At 39.1% G+C, this 21475-nt stretch overlaps 2 protein-coding genes across 3 annotated transcripts in view; both read right to left on the bottom strand.

Annotated features, from left to right (window-relative positions):
- zgc:101569 (uncharacterized protein LOC449822 homolog) overlaps window positions 1-5040 on the bottom strand; it is a 37434-nt gene extending 32394 nt beyond the window's left edge. The window contains exons 1-4 of one of the 2 annotated variants that reach the window (XM_067486440.1): window positions 4666-5040; window positions 3131-3301; window positions 894-991; window positions 1-145 (exon numbers count right to left, since the gene is read on the bottom strand). In XM_067486440.1, coding sequence (XP_067342541.1) covers window positions 1-145; window positions 894-991; window positions 3131-3301; window positions 4666-4807 — 556 coding nt within the window. In that variant the 5' untranslated portion in view covers window positions 4808-5040. The remainder of the gene's footprint in view (window positions 146-893; window positions 992-3130; window positions 3302-4665) is intronic. The other variant, XM_067486439.1, reaches the window with a different exon arrangement.
- A 135-nt stretch (window positions 5041-5175) lies between these two features.
- Window positions 5176-21422, bottom strand: pdcd6 (programmed cell death 6). The gene is made up of 6 exons (XM_067486441.1): window positions 21206-21422; window positions 15782-15843; window positions 8590-8634; window positions 7459-7617; window positions 6588-6697; window positions 5176-6014 (listed from the first exon to the last, which is right to left on the bottom strand). Exons 1-6 carry the CDS (start codon window positions 21286-21288, stop codon window positions 5916-5918), a joined length of 558 nt encoding a protein of 185 aa, XP_067342542.1. The 5' UTR covers window positions 21289-21422; the 3' UTR covers window positions 5176-5915.
- Window positions 21423-21475: the final 53 nt, after the last annotated feature.

The raw sequence follows: 21475 nt of genomic DNA, 5'->3' as shown, positions 1-21475 counted from the left end.
CAAATCTGCGACAGAACACCCCCATGACAGCGCTCTCCTCCACCACTCTCAGATCTGCCAGCAGAGCCAGCTCCAGCCCTCCAGCCACAGCAAATCCACTGACTGCAGCTATCAGTGGCTTTGAAAGCTGCAAACGGGATGGGCCCTGGGGCGGAAAAACTGTATTAGTGCGCTATACGTGCAAATCCACTAGCTTACATGCAATAAAATCTATATCAAAGAAATATCCACTGTTAACAAGCTATCAACACTAATTTCTATAGTTAAGAACCATTTGCAAAACTAAACAGATAAATGCAGTTTAGTCACTGCAATGCATTTCTGAAGAATCTCAATGTAAATGTATATTTTTATTATCCATTTCATGCTTTCTTTGTTTCTCTAAGTCCAATGTTTTATCTACTACAAATGTTCCAGATTTAATTGCTTGATTCATTTCTTAAACTGCCAAACAAAAGACAAACAAATGAATCAAGTTCTGGCTGTTACTGAACAAATGAAGCACTGTGTATTCTGTAAGAGATACAGTGCTATAATTTTCTGCACAGGAGGTCCACTCAATCCCAAAGACCTAACATGCAATCCGAACATTTTATGGAGGCTGCAGCTTTTATAGCTTACAGTACATCATTTGTGTTATGATCCTTACTCTTTTGTCAAGCAACAGCAGTGTGCCAAAAGCGAGGATTTTCTAAGCACGCGCATTTATACAAAGACAAGTTTGAAGAAATTCCATTTATTCAGCATTACTGCATGACGACATCTTTGTCAATGAAAAATGTCTGACAACGTTTTCCGGGTTTATATTTTATAGAAGTCTTTAGCCCTCCCTAACATCATAAGGAAATAGATATAACCCCCACTAGTGCAGACACAGCCTAAACAGTGCTCACCATCGGACCAGGACCCTCAGTGACATCTTGCTCCAATTTGAGGGAGGCTGTGTGATTGGCCAGCTCTTTTAGATCATAACCAGCGCAGAAATTCCCTCCTGGAAGAGACCACAAAATTACAAAGTATGGCAGCTGGAAAGTCAGAGAGGAAAGGAAAATGATGAGGATGAAAAAAACAACAAGTTGAGCTCAAGTCTGAAGACTGCAATTTGGATTGAAGGTTGCTTCGGGCCGGCTGGCACACAAATGCTTCTATTCCCTAAAAAGCCTAAATCCAATACAAAGTTGCAGATCATGCATGTGCTCACACACACATATGAACATACATAATATTCTCATTAACAGAAACTAACATACTCCAACCACAGCCCCTTCCGTTGGATTCATGTGGTAATTACAACATTACCCAAGAGGCTTACAAACACTATGTCACAGGCTCAGGCAGAGACTCATAAAATCCTCCTCTATCCGTAATGTAACAGTAATGAAAATGATTATAATGAACACATGCACAAGCAACACCCATCAGCTGGAAGCTTTGATTACAGCTGTGGGTCACTGCAGAGCAATTATAGACAAACACTGTGTCATCCTGTTTATGGGAGTTGCAATGTGACAAAGCTCCCCAAGTTAAACCCTTTTGTCTTTGTAGGAAAAAAAAAATGCGTAGAAAACGGGAAGGGATAATCCATTCATGCAAGACCTTTAGACTCTTAAAGGAGGTTTGTTATTGAACTGAGAGTCCAAACAAATCCCTTTACTTGCTTTTTAGTTGAGCATTTTTCTTATGTCCTGTCATTGGGGGTTCTGGACAAACCAAAACTACACAGACACTCCTCATGGTTTATAAAAGCAAAAATGTTTTTTTCTTTTTGCATTTATAACTGAACTAAGCTCCTAAAAAGAAGTTTGTTACTTGATGGTGAAATCAAAAACACAAATGTCAGGACTGTACTGTGTGCTTTGTGAGAACAGTGAGGCTTTACAAACATTAAAAGTGGTTTGATCTTAGTGAGGCAGAATAAGTGCTTTTAGTGACACAGCTGCATTGACATCTAGATTGTACCTCACCACAGAAATCCAAAGAAATCCAAATATGCCAGCATATTCAAGACCCGGAGAAAGCAATTACTTCTAATTTCAGAAGTAAAACAAAAAAAAAAATAAATGTCAACACTGAAAAATGAGAGCTGAGAGAGTGATTGTGTTGGTGCTAATTTGAACAAAATTGATTCCTTATGCTTTCAGGAACATTACATCCAAACTAGAACCTTTGTGCCTGTCATTTTATAACAGACAGACTGCTAATCACCACTGAAGGTCAGTCATCTTGTCAGAGTGAAGCAGCAATGCAAGACAACCTGCTGACAGCAATGTGTGGTTAGACGATTAAAATCGCATAACGGACACGATGGGAATCACAGAACGGCCAGTTTCGCATGGACAACCAACGGTGCCACTTGTTGCTAACACATTTAATACAATTTAAAAAATCTCTCACAAAGTTTGCAGATAAATGCCACTAAGCAGCGGTGATCTGGAGAGGCTCCAACCTCTAAAGTACCAAAGTATACACTGGTGTCTCTCGAGGCTGGAGTGCACTTTATATAACAGGCAGGTTGATCCAGCTTGAAGACATTATTTCCACTGAGGGAAGGTGTTCAATTCAGTGTGTGATGATTATTTTTGGAGGTATTAGGAGCTGTGGCATGATTCTGGCATGGCTAGCTGACACAGTGCAGACCACCTCGCAGGTGTGCCTGCATGTGTGTTTGAACACAAGTCAGATCACCTCTGTATTTTAGCTGTAAGGACTGTAAGCAGCAAAGTCTGCAGAAGAGATGCAGGGGCAGAAAGCAAGCAAGCCCAGGAAGTTGTAAAATAAATGCTGGCATCGTTTAAAATGAATCTTCATTATACCTCAAATTCTCTAACTTGCTCATACAATGGGCCTCATGCTTCTATGATCATGCCATTGTTAATTCAGCTTTAAGTTTAAGTAAATTTCAGAGTCAAAAATAAAAAATCATATAAACTCCAATTTCATTAACATATAATTTTTTTTTTTTAGGTCAAATGAGTTTATCTGTTCATGACTTCTACACAGGTTTGGACACTATTCACACACAAAATGCAGTTTTTCTTTAAATATCTGCCCATCTGCAAGTCCCATTGGTCTCTCTGTATTAGAGTGAAAAGCTCATTTTCATTTATGCTATCCGATACACTTCTCTAACCTTTCCCATGCAGGACAGCCACATTCGAGTCTGGGTCACTGTCGAAGGCCTTCAGCTCCTGCAGCAGACGCCTTGCCGTCTCCTGGTTCACCGCATTGCGCACCTCAGGCCTGTTTATTGCCACAGTAACCACGGACCCCCTTCGCTCTGAGACCACAGTCTGACCTGCAACTAAGGAAAGGGAATGAGGAAGATGCACAGACAGAAACCAATATGGACCACAAAACTTAAAGAGAGGCCAACCCACAGTCATTAAACTTCACAGTAGGAGGGATGGAATTGGGAATGAAATCCTCTTATGTGAATGGACTTCATAAAATAAAGATAGGGTGTGAAATTATGAGGTAGCTTCAGCGTTTTGATCTGTACGTGTGAGTGTTTATGAGTGGCTGCAGCAGGCAGTTGATATAACATTGTTTCCTCTATAGCAGAAAACAGTACTGAATGAGGTCCTTCCAGAAAATTCAACTGTCAACTTCAATTAAAGGGAACGTCCAAGAGGGAGGAGCAGGGGAGACAAAGATGCTGGACATGTTAAATCTATAACTTACAAACAAAACTGTTTGTTGGACAGGGGACTGCTAAACAAAATACAGCGAGATGAGGAACAGCAGCCCTTTCTACCCTACTACACCTCACAAAAATAATCACACAATGGAATGTGTGACAGACTGTGGAACCACTTTTTTGTTGTTTCAATTTCATTTCAAAGTTACAGTGTATTATCGGGCTGAAGCTGCTATTCTAGGAAGCATGCACAAAAGTACCAGGACAATGCAGATAAATGGTCAACTTTTTGGTACTATCACTATGTTTAAAGAATTTACAGTACAACAACATTGTACTCTGTAATCAGTGTAATTCTCTGGCACTAAATGTATAAGCCAAAATGTTTTCAATAGTAGTTTTGAAAACTGTAATTTATCGTGCAAAAAGTCTATATAAACTGATATTCTTTGTTTTTAACTGTTGGTTGAATAAAACAAGAAATTTAAAACTGTTTCTTAGGCTTCACATAAGGTTTCTTTGAGGTGGAATTCGCCTTAAGGTTATAAGAAGTTATTAAGCTAAACTAAAAATAGCAGCAGTGGTCCAAATTAGGAGAGCAACCAGTAACATGTCATAGCTGGAAAACTACATTTGTGATTACTGCTTAACAACTCAAGGGTATTGGTGAAAAATGAAATGAAAATCAATGGAACAGTAAACTCATATAAAAGATAATTATTACTAAAGCTAAGCCTCTATCATGTCCCGTGAACAGACAAAAAAGCACTACAATTCTCACATTATGATAAACTGAGTTGTAATGAGCAATAATGCTGAAACATTTCAAATGTTCAATACGATTTATTTAAATGATTTTAGGCTCTGGGTGGGTTACTGAAGACCTACTACAGTCCTCTCATTACGATTAAAGCAGAAAAACGCTCAGGAACTACAGGTGTGTAGAATCAGCGCTAACATTAATGCAGCCTCTGCTGCCGCCTACAGCAGCATGAGGTTACTGCAGGTCAGAATGTTGCTGCTGTTACCTGTTCTTGTGTCTTCGCCTGTTGTTGCTGTGTTGTAGGATTTTGCTGGCACCAAAATCTCCTTTATCGACGGTTCACATATTTTACTATGTCGCATGACCGATAGACTTGGCCCTAATGACCGAAAATGTTTTAGAGCCATTTGCTCACAAAAACAAAAAGATGATAAAAGAAAAAAAAATGCTAGAAACTCCAATGGAAAACTCTTGAACTGTTCGACAAATTAGGTGTTACCTGTAACAAACAAAAACTTTTACAAAAGACAAAACGTACTCCTAACGTAGTAAGACAATGTTAGCTAATTTCAACTCTGATAAGAATGCGCAACACTTTAATCCCCCCCACCAGACACAACGACTACGCACAAGGTTCTGGTCCCAACTGGTGCATTGCAGTGGTACAAACCGGTAACATACAGCGGAGGGCGACATTTAGCTATGTTGAATCATGGTTCCGTCAGCAGTGAAACGTGGGTATGATGTCCCGTAAATAATAAAAGCAGACTCAATACGAGATTTTCTTTTTTTAATAAAAGATTTCTCTTTTGCATTGTTTTACATGTTTTAAGGCATCATGCACAGAAAACAAGCTGAAAGGATTATGCTTACCTTCTACCAAAACCTAACATTTGAGGATTTGCTGTCAAGTTTGTACAAATATGGCATGTAAGCTGGCATGTCAGTGAATCTCAAAGTAGAACAATACCTGCTTTCACAGTTTTTGTAAACATGGCTTTGAGCAAGGCTAAGGACAACATAGGGAAGGGGGACGCATGCTTCAACGTGGGATTAGATTTCGCTGAAAAGCATGCAATGCACCTTAAATCATATCTACAATGCATTTTTGTTTATCTCAAGTTATTTTTTAAAATGTATCAATTAAAGTTAATACATTGAAAAGTTTGTAGACAATAACAGACAAGCCGAAAGACAGATGTGTCCATAATGACCTGGGATTTCCAACATTGTTCAGATTGGACAACAGACAAAACACTACAAGATTTTTTTTATACATACATCACGCATTGTACTTTCATACAAATGCTTTCATATTGTGAATATTACAAACGCAAAAAGGTTTCACTAATATTTATTGTGTCCATTTTATAAGCTAATGAGAAACAGCCCAACTGGGGCTAAAAATCAAGTTTAAAAAATCTTGTAGTGTCCACCACGGCAGACATCCAGGAGGCGCCGGCAGCTTTGGCACAGTTGTGTCCAGTTGTGCTCTTCTTTAATGATCCATTTGCATTATACGACATTGAAGACCATGGATAGATACTGTTCATATGAAACCTGGATCCAACCATCTTGGTCTGTATCGTACCGCCTGAACACATCAGTCAACCTCTGTGTAAAAGGAGGGAACATAGTGATTTTGTTTTTATGGATACAGATTTATATTTTATTTTTTAATATAGATGAATATAGATGAATAATCAACGCTTTTCAGTCAAGTACAGTACAAATGCTTGAACTATTTACCCTGTACCTCAAGAGATGCAAATATATCAAAACAAGGTCACTCATTTAAATTTGGCTTAGAAAAAAGCCAAAGTGAATGGTTGACATGTAATGTAAGCTATAACTTAACATAGTAATGCATTTTCTTGTTATATTACTATCATACAGTACCTGAAGACTTTAATGGGACAGGTAGCAGCTTTCACTATAATTGTATGAGCATAGAATTATAGAAATTGGATAAACAAGCTGAAGTGGAGCTTCCTTGGGTGATTTATAATGTGAAAGAAAAGATTCAAATGCATTTATTAAATGTAAATAATTTAAAATTCCCCCTTGAATCTTAAAAAGCAAGAGTCGCTTTGGTGTGATGAAAGTGCTAAACCAAAGTACATCATATTCTCTATATGCATTTGCCTACATACAGAAGCATCGCATGATATGGTGTGAGTCTGTCACCTGTAATACAATACAGCACTGGATGAAGTCATCGAAGGCCACTTGTCCTTTTCTCTGGCGGTCAAACTTCTCTATCAGCGTGCCGTAAAACTGGTCTGATAAACGATAACCTGCACATAACAACCATCATCAATATAGTCATCAAGTAAACACATCCTACACATTCACCCTTCCAAAGGTGTCTTTTGTTCAAATGGAATTTGGCTTCTTCGTGAGATGATTATAAATGCCTACTGTACACACAGAGGAATGAGGTTGATGAACAAGTTTTGGCAGTAGTTAAGACATGCTAGTATATGCAGTACTAGAAGGTATTCCTCAAGTACTGCAACTGCCATTATGACTAGTACACACCGGTTTAACAGAGAAATCCCCCTAGCTTTAAGCAATGCAGCTCAGCTTGTCACTTCTTTAAGACAGCAGAAGACACAAACACAGGCCTTTCGTTAGCAGTGTCAAAAAGTGCAATTTCGCTGCTCCCATATCAGCTAATTTGGGTTTACTTACAATAAAGACAAAAAGTCTTACAGTTTTTGACAGATTTTAATAATATGCAAAGATACATTTCTCTGTGATTAGGTTATCTTTTAAAGTTTTTTTAAGCTAAATATCAATTTCGGATTCGTGCCTTTTTCCACTGCATTGGCAAGTTGGAGCTACATGCCCAACACAAAGGTAACCGTATGTGAGATTGTATATACATGACATTAGCAGCCATTGAATTTGAAATGATTGGTTTATCCATATACACACACACAACTACTGAAAAGATACAAGCTGACATTCTGACCCAGAGAATGTACACTTCTAGAAACAGCCACAAAGCTCTTAACCACAGTTATTGTACAAACATAGAATCATTGCTGCTCACCAAATCCAGTCAGAGCCTGTTTAAGCTCGATCTTATCAATGAAGCCGGAGTTGTCCCTGTCGTAGTTCCTGAAGATGTTCTGCCAGTCTGTGATGTATTTCCAGACACCAGCGAACTCATTGAAGTTCACCCCACCTTTATTTTCCCTATCAAACATGGCTAAAGTAAAGAATGACATGGTTGAGAACAAGCTATGTTGATATAGTTCACTCTCTCACATACAATCAGACTTATACATAACTCTAGACATGTTGGTCTTTGGCACACATTTAGAAAGAATGACATAAAAAAGTACTGTTAAAGAACTTTGAAGTAAAGGTCTGACAGAGACTGCTCACACTTGACTAACTCCTGTCTCATAAGGTTGTGTTTTAACATAAAGCTGCTTGATCCCCCTACCAATACTCCACTCCTCAGCCCTGTGCATTGCAATCCAATTACCTCCGAACAAAGGGAGTTTTATTAAAGGATATGCTTCTTGCTGACGGACTATTAAACAATAGTTTTACTGATTATGGTGCAATGGGAAAGGGAGGCGGTGGAATTAGAGGGATTTAGTCTGCAAGTCACAAAAGGGGAGAAAGAACAATTGAGACATATACTTGCATAGCATATTTGTGTTTAAAGTGGAAGCTTTGGCTTTATTATGCAAGGGCTCTGACAAAAAAAAAATTTAAATAAATAAGCCACATCCTTTCAGATTTCAAAAGGGAAAAACTCAAAAACATAGTACAGAAAGTACAGTTTGCATGTGTACTGAGGTACAGTCTAAAATACATTGTGCAGGTAAGAAGCTGCCAAGAAGGTCCCGAACTACACTGCAGAGTTTAAAGCTTTTAACTTCAACTGCCTTTAAAACACTTCAATAGTTATAGAGTCCAAGGGAATGAGCTGCTGCCTTTGCAAAACCTTTTCTATTTTCTTGCTGAAGCTCCTCCCTTTATTGATGGCTGCAGGCTCCCACTAAAGCAGTTCTTAGTAAAGCCAAAAATAATGTTTCTGCTGCTCAGACAATTCAAATGAATTTATCCAGTTGTCATGGAGAGAAGGCAAATATACAAAATGCAATCTATGAGAACAAAGGGCAGTTGTGTTCAAATGAGGTGGCTTTGTGACCGAGCAGGTACTTACATATGATGGAGCGGACTGTCACTGGGTTGAAAGGAGTCCATGTTCCTGTAAAACAAAAGATCAGTTCCTCCAGTTAAATACCAATTCACTGATTTCTTGTAAGAATGACAATAAAGATGAAAAAATCTACAGTAAATTAGGAGTTAAAGACACAAACAAAACTTTGAATAAATTTAACACAACTAAAAGCTACACCGGTAACAATTATGAGTATACAGGATCTGTAGGTCAGTTGTGGTCCGTGAATGACTGCTCGAACAGGGTCACTGGTATAAATCCTGGTTCCACCTGACAAAATATTCCCTAATATACGAAATACTCCCTGGTCAAGACACAGAGCCCCAAAATTCTTCCTAGTGTCTGGTTTTGCTGCTTGAAAGTAGCTTATAATAAAAGTGTCTGCTAAAAGAATAAATGTAATTGTAATGTTGTAGTCTTGGATTAGTCATTTTGTAATTATAGCCATGTTAACAGGCATCTTAAGATAAATACATTTTTATTTTTCTATGCGACTTTCTCACAAAGTATGTGTTGTACAGGATAACCTTTCTGCTGTTTATCCCCTGGATGTTAGTTGTCTTTGGGTGTATTAAAGGGTATTTAAGGTTTTGAAGCTTGTCTTTTCTTTGGCCACTAAAATATTCTATCATGTCCAATCCAATTTAGGTATGCAATCCATAGTCCCTCTTTTAATTTATAAATCTATACACTGTAACATTTTAGTTTCACCTCCTAGTGCCTTTTGTTGTACTGGATCACATTTTGCTAGTGAACAACAATTTACCTATGTAGACAATTCCTACAGGAGCAACCCACACTACTAATGCAACAACAAAAAACGCTTTCACCAAATGGCATAAATGATATTAAGGATGGAATTAAAAACATATGAATGTATCTAATTGTTGAGTTCAGAGAATGTTTTGAACCCCTGGCATCATATTTCATCTCAGCAGAAACAAAAGTAGGTAATCAAAAAAGGCTTCAGGCTACAACCTCTTCAGTCATACATGAATTAACCTGTCATTTACATGGTCAGAAAAAGACTTGTGCACCTTTGATTTAACAGTGGGCTTAGTCTTCTTCCCCACTTTGAATTCTCAAGACATTTGGTTTAATCAGGGCATTATCAAAGCAAATCTTTGCTGAGTCACCATCTCACTTTATTACAGACAGGCCAACAGTTCAGGACCAGAGGAGTGTGGGAGGATGAGAGAAAAAAACAACAACAAAAATGGAAGAAAGAAAAACATTTGAGAAAAAAAATCAGAGGAGCAGAAGGGGAAGCGTAATGTGATAAGAAGAACTAAATACGGTGCTCACAGCTAATTTTTGATGTAGGAACTAAACCAGGCTCTAGGCTACTTTTACTGACCAAAGATTTCTCCCCACAACCCTATTTGCAGACCATGAAACAGCATCATCTCATCTCATCTTCACTAAGCGTTACATGTCGTTTCAGTGAGCTTTGTGACAAGGGAACACACCAGGATATAAGTGTATATTTGCAGATTTACTGCCACACACTTTCATCAATGCTCCACTCCTTTCTTAACAGAAATAATGAATAATGCTATAATTCATCTATTTGTTACACTGAAGTTTCCAAATGGCAAAAAAAAAAGAAAAAAAGATTCCTTCTATTTTTCCTCCACACTCATAGTGAAGCTCTAGGACCGGCAGTGTCAGTCAGCCAGTCAGTTCATCACTTTGACTGTTTCTTAAATCTGTCTTAGATATGTATTTTCCTCCTCAGGATGAATGGTAATAACTTCTAAAGGATGCTTTAAACTGACACCATCAGCTAGAATTTGTAACATAAATTCTTTACTTTATGACCAAATACCTGCTAATCTCAAAGGGATTCCTGTTACTGAATGCTGGCATGCTATATCACACTGTGTGAGGGCAAATGTTACTGCTAATCTGCTAATTATTAGCATGTTGGAATCGGATTTATCACCCTAGCTCTACTATACTGAATTCTAAGAAAGGTACTAAGCAAATATCAACATTTCAAACAAAGTACAAAGTTAAAAGTGCTCCACTAAGAACACAGTGTATTTTAAACAATACTTATTATGGTAATTACATAAACATATGCAGGAATACAGAATAAATGAGAGTTGAAGCTCACTGTCAGTAAAGATGGAGATGATTTTAACCACTTTATGTGCTGACAAGTGATTCACCCAAAAACCATAGCATTTATTAGTTCTCCATATTTTATATACTGTAAAATCCCTGAGGTGACGTTTACCAGTTTAAATTACAGTGGGGAAAATGTGCAATAAGCAATTTGCATATCTCACAATCTCAAGTTAAATCTACTGGCGGACCAGAGCCTCAAAAAAAAGTAAAAATCATTTTGTAACAACTATAAAAATGTTGTTCCAGCGTTAAATTCTTCAGAAAGATTACACAAGACAAGGGGGAAAAAAAAGAGTCAACAGTGACCTTTCCAGTCACACTAATTCTTGTAGCCCCCACCGCCCCAGCGTATGACAGACAGACTGCGGCTGCTCAGTGTGAGTTGGTCACCTTAATTGAGATGTTTATGTGTGTCTATGTCTGCATCTGACTGCCAACTGGAACAATACAACCTCTGTCCAGTCCACACACTGGGCTCTCACACTGGTGAGGTGGAAAGAGAAGGAATATAGAAGGCTGGTGGAAACTACAGTGAAACAGACCACAGTCTATAAGCAACATGTAACGGTTGTGCTGGAGCTTAGTGACGCTTCTTTGTGTGTAAACATTCCTACAACATATATATTCACCACTTTATTAGGTACACCTTGCTAGTACTGGGTTAGACCCCCTTTGCCTTCAGAACTGCTTTAATAATTTGTGCCATGGATTCAACAAGGTGCTGGAAACATTCCTTAGGATTTTGCTCCATATTGACATGTTAGCATCATGCAGTCGTAGGAGATTTTCCCATCAGGTGAATCTCCTGTTCAATCATATTCCAAAAGTGCTCTCTTGAATTAGGATCTGGTGACTGTGGAGGCCATTTGTCATGTTCAAGAAACCAGTTTGAGATGATTTTAGCTTTGTGACATGGCTTTTATCCTGTAGAATTAGCAATCAGAAGATGGGTATACTGTGGTCATAAAGAGATAAACATGATCATCGATAATACTACGGTAGGCTGCAGCACTGCTGCTAAGGGTCCAAAAGAATGCCAAGAAGATATCCCCTACACTTTTATTCCACAAGCAGTCTGAACCATTATTAGAGAGCAGTTAATAGGCAGAATGGATCCATGCTTTCATGTTGTTTACACCAAATTCTGAACCTACCATTCAAATGTTGCAGCAGAAATTGAAATTCATCACCTTTACACACAAACTTTAAATGTTCACCTGCACATCTGAAAAAGTAGTTTCAGATACTGAAAATACTCAAGTTCAACAATGGCCAGTTCTGCTATTCAAGCAGGCATGTGCTCTCTCAATCATATCAGCCATTGTACAAACTATTATTGCTCCTACACACTTAAACAAGTGCAGTAGGAGTATAAATCTGTGTGTAGCTTAGTGGGGGTGGATGACAGCAAGTTGGTGCATTATGTATCCGCTGCTGCGTGATGGGAGGACAAAAATTCCATACTATCTTAAAGCAAATGCTGCACCATTTGCTATAAGAAAGACACAACAAAAACATGTCTCCATATCCACAGAGCCAACCTCATCAGGGATGATACATTGTCACACCAGGAACTGAGAGGAAAGAGGAAGGACAAACAGAGGGAGCAAGTAAGAGATCATGGGCGAGAGGCCGAGAGAGGAAGTTAGAGTGAAAGAGGAAAAACAGACTGTCAACATAGCAGGAACTGAACCGATGCCATAACGTCCTGAGGAATGTAGAGAGATCAAATAAGAGAGGCGGGGAGGAGATGGAGGAGGCAACAGGGAGAGGAAAGATGCTCCAAAATTCCATCTTGAAAAATCATCCAGTTTTATGTAGGCTAGCCATGTACTATACAGACCATGCAGCCTCAAATGTATCAAACACTTGGATCAGAAACAGCTGAAAAATCCTATTAGCAGTTTTTCCAATATGATAAAAAACAAATGTAAGACTGCATAAAATTAGAGGACGTGTCTTACCAACCCCACAAATGCAAAAATGCAGCCATTAAAGGCTTAGTGCTGAGGGGCACAATAAGAAGAGAGTTTGTGGTGCATGTAACAACAGAGGATGAAGGAGTGTCAATAGCAGCAGGAAAGCCCCAACACACCCAGCCTTCCTCCTCAGTCTCCAGGGCCTCAAAATCCTTTGCACTCTACTACTCTGACGGAGGAGGAGTACAAAAGCAAAGAAAAGAAGAGGCAGATGCAGAAGAACAAGGTCAAGAAGGACAACAGCAACGCGACAGGTAACGCTAGGCTGACAGTCTGAAACTAATGTCAATAAATGCTGAATTTGCAGGGCCAGTAGATCCACGACACACAGGAGCGTGACAGCGTTGGTTGCTGTAGCGAGTCAACTGCAGGACAGGATGCAGTGCAGTGTGTCTGTTGGATTTACTGGCTCTGTTTCATATCACAATGAGCTGGCACAGACCAGACTGGTAAACCTGCCGCTCACTACACACAAATACACAGCAAGGTGCACCTGTATGTGTGCAAGTGTCCGAAAATAAGGCTACATGCTGATTCTTGGCATTAGCGTAGACAAAATAAACAACACTCACACATACTGTAGATAAAATACACTTTTACAAGAGTGTACACATGTACAAACACTAATCAGTATGTGGAGCCAGAGCCACTGTGCAGGCCGATAACAGCTTCTTTCACTGCTGCTGCTTGCTTTAATGTTTCATTGCTTTCCACTGAAGTACTCAGAAAAAATGGGGTTTCTGAGCAGATCAACTTGTTGGAAAGTCTTTGAAAACCTGCCCCACCAGTTCACTTGAAAACTAGATAGGAAATATATTAATATTTTAATGAGAAGACATACATCAACCTGTGGTACTGTTTCTCAAATATGCTCTCTGAAATATATACCTCCTCATTCATTACTGTACTTCAACCCTGCTGTCTGTTTGAAGAGCAAGGTCAAGACACAATGCTGCTGCAGTGTTCTGTAAGGCTATGAAATCCAATATTTTACCAGCATGATGCGATTTTGCACATCATGCAAGTGTAACACTGACATTACTTGCAAGGCTTTGAGCAGAGCAGATAACCTGTATGATGTATTCAACACTGCTCACCCCAATGCTTTGCAGAATCACAAATATACTTTTTTGAGTCAATAGGCTCACTGTGAACTTAACCTATAATCCTGTTTGAATCCTCCTTCTCCTGAGCTAAGAGCAATTGCACTTGTATCACTATCAGCTGTAATCCTCAGGTTTTATCCCTGTTTTCTATCTGAATTTTCTTCTTTTGTTTCTTCTCCATGTTCAATCTTTTAGAAAACACAATTGCTATGCTTTTCTGTTTTTGCTCAATAAATATAAAGTTATTTAAAGTTTTAAAGTTATAAAATAATTTTCCTTAAAGCTACAGTATATGGCTTTTATATTATGTTAATATTTTTTCTCTCTGCACCACCGTTATCTTTCCCCTTTTGATTAACTAAACACACTGATCTAGGTAATCAGCAGTAATTAGAGCAGGGACAGCTAGAAAATAAGAAAAGCTTTAACTCTCAGGGACTGGAATTGCCCACCCCTGATTCAAAGTGTTATGCTAGCATTAGCAACTTAATTTGAGACAAACAGGAGTCTCCTCATTTGTAGTTGACAACCATTTTGCAGTCTGTAAAGGAGCTAAGCAAAAAAAATTCCCCATATCAGTTAATGTCTGTACTTATCGCGATAAAATTCAGGTCATTTTTCTTTTTTTAAAGATGCTGACAAGCCTTACTGAATTAAAGGAGTTTGTTACGGCTGTTGATGTCACGAACACCTTCCAATATTTTTATGTTTATGTTTGAGCTGCTGAAAAATATTTGATTCAAGTTTTCACCCTTTGTTGTTCTGCGTTTCAGATGCAATTTAAAAAAAAAAAAAGTTTGTTTCAGTTCTTATTTGTTGCCATTTCCAAAGAACAGATAAAACCTTTTTTCAGAATTAATTAATTAACTAACTTGTAATTAATTAACTTGTAAGAGGCCCACATTATGGCGTATACATACAATTTTTACCAGGGGGAGAAATTATCACAATATGCGGTTCAATATGGCATGAGCTGGTCAGATGTGTAGCAATGTAGTTATACTGTACATGGTAAGATAATAGGGCAAACACACTAATGTTTGCAGCTTACAGTAGTGTACACAACTTATAGATGAATAAAGCTACAGTAGTTCATTTGAGCAGACACAAAAAATTGTACGTATTTATTTGCTGTGTAATGTTCATGACTTGAGAATTAATGAGACAAAAATGTTTCCACAATATAATGCAAACGAATTAGTCATTATTGTAGTAATTTTGGATATTAATCTGGTGATGAAGCTTAACCGATGTTTCTGAAAAACTGTACAAGCACACTTTTATTATGCCACCACCAATGTTACAAAATGTTTAGTACTGTTTTTAGTAATATCTTGAACATATTGGGTGCTAACATCAAAGAGGCACAAATTTAGACCTAACTGCTGCAACTTCATCCTGTAGATGTATGTATCTTGTTAGTCAAATTACATATTAATTTTCCCATATCTGAAAGACTTTAAAAGTAGATTTGTTTGTTAATGTGTAAATCATAAAAAATACAAAGGCAGTCAGCACAGTGTTCAGCTGGCTGTCATCACAGGGACAGTGAGATGTCTTTGTGTGTTCTTTAAAGCTACACTGATAAACTTTCAACTTGCTTCTCTGTTGTTTCGGGACAAAAATAAAACGTTTTTATTCAGTTCACCCACCGGTCTGGGATAAAAATAAAATGCCAATCCATTTTGTGCTTAGACCTGTCAGCTGCTTAAATCAAAGTGTGCCAGAGAGCAATGGTGTGTAACGAGGAGATTGGGGAGAGACAGAGGGATCAAAAAAGATGCAGAGAAAGAGTAATAAAAATGGGGCAAAGTCAGAGAAGAAAGGACAAGAGATGGAGACAGAGGGATATTAAACCAGAAATAATGTCCAGAAATCAGAAATAAAAACTACATTTGGCGTGGTAGGAATTAAGAAACTGAAGGTGAAAAAAACCAGTCAGACACTAATACGAACCATTAGATAAGGCCTGCTGAAGCTCCGAGTCTGATATCACTCCACTCCGGTCCTTGTCGACCCTGGGGAGGAAAACACTGATTAGACACTGGCTGTGTTTAAACCCTCACACCAACACACAATAGCAGTGAGCATCAGCACTCACCAGCTGAAACATTATCCTCCTGCACACGTGTTAGTATTTCAACAGTTCACTGAAAGTGAATGGAGCTCTTGGAATCCGATACACAAGGCAACTTGTACTCTTGTAGCTTCCGTGAGACCAGCCTGACAAGTGAAGAGTGTGCGTGCGTATGTGTGTATGTATGTATGTGTACATCAATCCTAAGACAGCAAAATCAGACTGCATGTTGGCAAGCATTAAAATAACTTTTAGGACTACCAGCATAGTGTCAGCTTTCAAGAATTTCAGTGTAACATATTTCTAAAGTGATAAGTGTGAAACCAAAACAAAAAGACAGCTTCTGGCTTCAGAGAAGTGTTCTCTAAAGAAGTCATAGATCGGCATTAAGCATAACGTAGTTTAGAGTGGCGTCTGCTATTTTGATTCTGACCTTTTTTTGCTTATCTCTCTCTCCCCTGTCTGCCTGTATCTATAGTATCGAATAATCACAAAATACAAGTTAGGGCAGCTGTAGCTCAGTTGGTAAAGTAAGTCGTCCACAGACCAAAGGGTGAGTGGTTCAATCTGGCTATTTGTTGAAGTGTCTCCGGGCAAGACACTGAACCCCTAACAGCCCATTCCCCTCCCTAGTATGCAGTACCGGTCCAAGCCCGGTAGAAATTGGGGAGGGTTGCGTCAGAAAGGGCATCCGGAGTAAAAACTTCCAAATCCACATGCGGACAATGATCTGCTGTGGCGACCCTGAACTCACGGGATAAGCCGAAAGGAATTACTTACTTACAAGTACATGCATTAGAGTACTTGTCGATACTGACATCAGTCTTAAAGTATTGTACTTATAGTTTGACTCACTGGACAGTAAAATCCTTATGAATCCACTGAGTAGTTAAGCTGAATGAAAGACATTGTGTTCTTGTGCCAGGCAATATATGGATGCATCCAGTAACTATCAGAGCAAAATCCACTGAAAAGAACAAAACGAAAAACAAAAGTCAAACACAAGACAAGCGCAAATTTAGGGCGAGATCCTTAATGCAGAGGAAAAGGCAAGATGGACTGTAGAGCCTCCATAAGGAAAAGGTGGAAAAAATTGCGGTATTGGTGAAGTTTTACAAGTCCAAGTACACAAAGGGAGTATCTGACCCAATACCTAAAACTAGAATCATTACCATTATTCCATTACCTCCCAATTAAGAAATCCTCTCCATCTGCCCTCAATGATTACAGACCAGTAGCTCTCATATCACACATCAAGAAAGTTCTAGCAAGACCGGTACAGTCGCATTGAGTCCTCAGGTGAGAAAGTCTTTGGACCCACTGCAGTTTGATTATTGCCCCCAGGTTGGAATGACTACTTGACCGACAGACCATAATTTGTTGGGCGGCGGGAATGTGTTTAAGACCGGGTGGTCAGCAACATAGGAGCACCTCAGGGGACAGTCCTATCACACGTCCTCGTCACCCTGTATACCTCTGATTTCCAGTAAAACTCTGATTTCTGTCCCCTTCAAATATTCTCAGACTACTCTGCAGTGGTGGGTTGTATCAGTGGTGGTGAGGGGGCAGCATACAGAGGCTTAGTGGACTGGTGTGGATACAATCAGCTCATCTTGAATGAGGCTAAAACCAAAGAGATGATGGTGGACTTCAGGAGGACTACGAGCAGACTCAATGCCATCTCTATTCTGGGTGAGAAGGTGGAGGTGGTGGAGGGGTACAAACATGTTGGTTCACATCAACAACAGACTGGACTGGACATGCAACAGAGCGGCTGTCTACAGAAAGGCTCAGAGTTGACTTTACTTCATGAGGAAGATCAGTAAATGGTAAATGGTAAGTGATGGTAAGTTAATGTGTGCAACCAGGTGTTGCAGATATTTAACTAGTCTGTTGTTGCCAGTGCAATCTTTTTTGCTATCCATCTGTGTGTTTCATGAGGTTTGTCATGTTTTTTGCAGTGAAAAGAATTCGACCAGGATCTGAACACAATTTACATGTTTATGACCTTATAACCTTTCAGCGCGACAAAATCAAAGTAATGGGAATATTTCCAGATACTAAATGTATGCACTCCCATCTTCCAGCCAGCTTACTGCTCATGGTGCTTCTAATAGTGACGTGTGCAAGCGCAACAACCACAAATATTAAATGTCAGATTGTCAAATGTATCAAATGTCAAATCAATCTTTGATGTGGTGAGAATAAACATAAGACGGTAACTATACTATTACTACTGAAATATTGTTTTTAACTTTTTGCACTAATTGTTATTAAGAATAGTACTGTTATTACAGTAACACATTAGTAGTAATGTATTACAACCCAACATTGATCTTCAGTAAAGAAAACAAACTCCATTAAAAACTGTATTACTCAAGTTGCAGACATTTTTCACAGCTTTTTATAAGGTCTGTTATGTGATATTTCACTAGAACTAGAAATATCTTCTTGAATGGGCAAACATGAGGAAGAACTCCTTCAGATAAAGTCCCTCATGCCAATAATTTATAAGCCCTATTCAGGCATAAATCTATGTCTCTAAGTTGCAGACACAAAAACATTAACAGGCTGGATTATGACACAACTAACAAGTTTCAAAGTTATAAAATTTGGCCTGACGTTGGGTGACTCAGCTGTGCCTTAGCAACCTGCCTAGTCCAACATGTCAACACAGAGTACATTCAACACACTGTGAACACTGGCAAAAGAGAAGAGTACAAGAGGGGGATGGGGATCCCCAGAAAAAAAAAAAACACAGGGACCCTCACAAACTTTAAGGGCTATGATTCCACTGCCAGCTGTGACACTTTATGTGCCGCTTTAACCCCGTGCCTGCTGGTGTCATGGTTTTCTATTCGGTCACCAGCCTGTGTGTATACCTGTTTTTACCTTTCCCTGTCTAAATTAAAGGAAAAAAAAAATGCAAAGACACTTTCCACGTATCCTCGGGGAGAAAAACAGCTCTCATAAATGAGAGCTTTGTCACAGTGCTAAACGCAGTACTAAACACAGATTAACTAAAAGAAGTCTGTGTATTCAGTTCTCCACAGTTCCTCCTTTCTCCTTTCCCCTCACTAACTCATTCACGCAGCCTCAGGTAAGGTTACTTTGTCAGATGTTCACAAAAACCAAGCTGAAAAAGTGAAATCTTTATAAAAACTCCTTCTCGCCTGCAGCACAGAGAGTTCACCATCTGCTGTTCCCATCTTCACACTGTCAAATACAGAACTCACACCTAAAACAGCAGGACAACATAACAAACCATGACCCAGAGGTTTATACTGCTCAGATTTTCCCATGATTCACTGTTTCCTATTAAACAATTGGAATATGATTCCCGGAACAAAACCTGCCCTACTTTCCACATTAAAAGTCCGAAAGTAAGGCAATGTGCCTGTGGCTTATGTGGTGGGAAGAGTAAGCTCTTCCAAATTAAAGCTGCATTCACAAAACCTTCCAAGTCATGAATTACTTTCCACTGCGGTTTTTTCTCAATTTTTAACTACGATTTAAGTTTAGAAATCTGTTTCCAATAGGACAGCCACATATTTCATGGATCCTGAGATCTTCAAAGCAGTTTTCACTATGTGTTCGAAAATTATCAAATGTCAATTATTCATGCTGTAGTAGCAGACTTGCTATTGTATTATCAATATAAAGACTACTCAACTTTGATGTTGGGATGGGCGGCAACGTTTTTGTCATACCGGCACCATTCACACAGGCAGGAAAGAAAGAACATCATGAGTAATTTAGAGCTTTGGATTTGAATATATTTAATCAAGAAACAGGCACAGCAAAACTGCAGTGCACCTTTACAATTCACTCTGGACAACATTTTGAGAATGAACAATTCAAATCCAGTCAGAAAGACATGTTTATGATTAGTCAGGATAAAATAAGGGATTCCTGAATGGATTTCCAAAAGCAGTACATCAGGGGGACGGTGAGTCATAGATTGATAGGTGTGTGTGTGTGTGAGATTGTGTGCATGAATGACCTCCCTCATCAAGTCTGCTTTATTGACTCTGATCATATGACAGAGGGAATTCCAACACTGGCCAGACATAGATTCACAGAGCGGTGGCAGATGAGGCAGCACAATGTTCATGTGAGAAGTGACTGCATGTGAATTCATGAAAGTCAGGCTGTTTGGGTTTGGGAGGAGTGATGATGACTCAATGTGTACATCATTAGTGAGAGAGTCATGACAATTGCTGTTTGCATGGCTGGGAAAGAAAGACTGCGAGTGCATGAGAAGGATAAAGAGAAGATATATATATCAGATGAAATGTTTACATCACAGCGGATTTCTAACGACTTTTGTGTAATAGATAAATTATTCAGGTAGGGTATTTCAAGCCTTTCAATGCCCGCAGCAACTCAATGTTGTGAGAAAGCAAAGCAGAAGGAAAAATTTCTCTGCAGTATTACGTAACTCTATAGCTTACTATTACCACAGGCTGAAGCATATCATCTATTTCCCTCTCTGTCTACTACTATGACCTTCTCAGCTGCGGAAACAGTTTTCACTCAAGCTGGAGTGATATTAAAAATTGTCAATGGTGTTGAAAACAGTCACTGAAACTGTAACAGTTGTGCAGGGTACAACAGAATATTAAATGCAATTTGCAAAACAGTGTTTCCAGTGTTCAGTTCAACCTCTCATGATTAGATACACTGTATCACAAAGACCAACAATTGTCAGATTTATTTTCTTATGAAACTCCATCTTCAGGTACATTTTCACTGCTGACTTAGTGCAGAAACAGATAAAGGGACACAGAAGAAGTCATTCATGAATCATGGTCCTGAATCTCCATTATACATGAAAAATCTAACATAAAGCTGTCGTTCTTTCTGCTGGGAAGGCAAAGGAAAACCCCTCAAGGACTCCTAGAGGTCCCCCAACAACTCTCTGCAAACTCTCAGTTCACTGATTGAGCCAGCAATACTACATAAAAATCCAATAATTTAATAATAAATATATGTGTCACTAACCCAGTGCAATGTAATGTGTTGTGACCTGCTCAGTGACGTGTACCAGCTAAAGCGTGAACTGTACACAGTCATTTCCAGGAAGCTTCACAACTAAGGGGCAACTTTAGGCTTGAATCACTAATTTCACCGCGGAGACCTATTCGCAGCCAAAACACAGTTTTAAGAGGGTTAAGACAAAAAAGAAAAGCTGTTAGAATGACATATGCTTCACAACCAACACCCACCCAGCCATCCCGCTCTCTCCTTCTTCTCCGACGGCAGTTTTCATTGCGGCGAAACACTACGTGTTTTTTACTCACCTCTGGAAGATATTCCACAGAAAGCCTTGGTCCGGGGGAGCGTTCATATGTGGGGGAGCTCTGTACGGACTGTGACACGCCATGATAAAGGGAATAGGCTGTTATAATTGTGCAAATAAGAGCGACAGAGTGCGTTTCCTCCTGCTGTAGTTTCTCCTCTCCGCAGATTCAACCGAACTCCACCACCCAACTGTACTGGCGGCCTCCTCCTCAGAAGAGGCGGGGCCAATCATTCACCACTATCCGTATACGAGGTGACGTCTCCTCTTC

The sequence above is a fragment of the Channa argus genome, chromosome 19 (genome assembly GCF_033026475.1).
Source record: "Channa argus isolate prfri chromosome 19, Channa argus male v1.0, whole genome shotgun sequence".
In the NCBI taxonomy this organism is placed as follows: domain Eukaryota; kingdom Metazoa; phylum Chordata; class Actinopteri; order Anabantiformes; family Channidae; genus Channa; species Channa argus.
The sequence above is the reverse complement of the archived record's forward strand: the minus strand, read 5'-3'. Positions and strand labels throughout refer to the sequence as shown.

What these genes read in the sequence shown, in the direction of transcription:
- pdcd6 (XM_067486441.1), bottom strand. Translation starts at nt 21,288, where the DNA reads ATGGCGTGTCACAGTCCGTACAGAGCTCCCCCACATATGAACGCTCCC. An exon ending in TCAGCAGGCCTTATCTAATG is followed by an intron (nt 8,635 to 15,781) that starts GTTCGTATTAGT and finishes TTTGTTTTACAG; the next exon opens with GAACATGGACTCCTTTCAAC. An exon ending in AGTGCTGTATTGTATTACAG is followed by an intron (nt 6,015 to 6,587) that starts GTGACAGACTCA and finishes CCTTTTACACAG; the next exon opens with AGGTTGACTGATGTGTTCAG.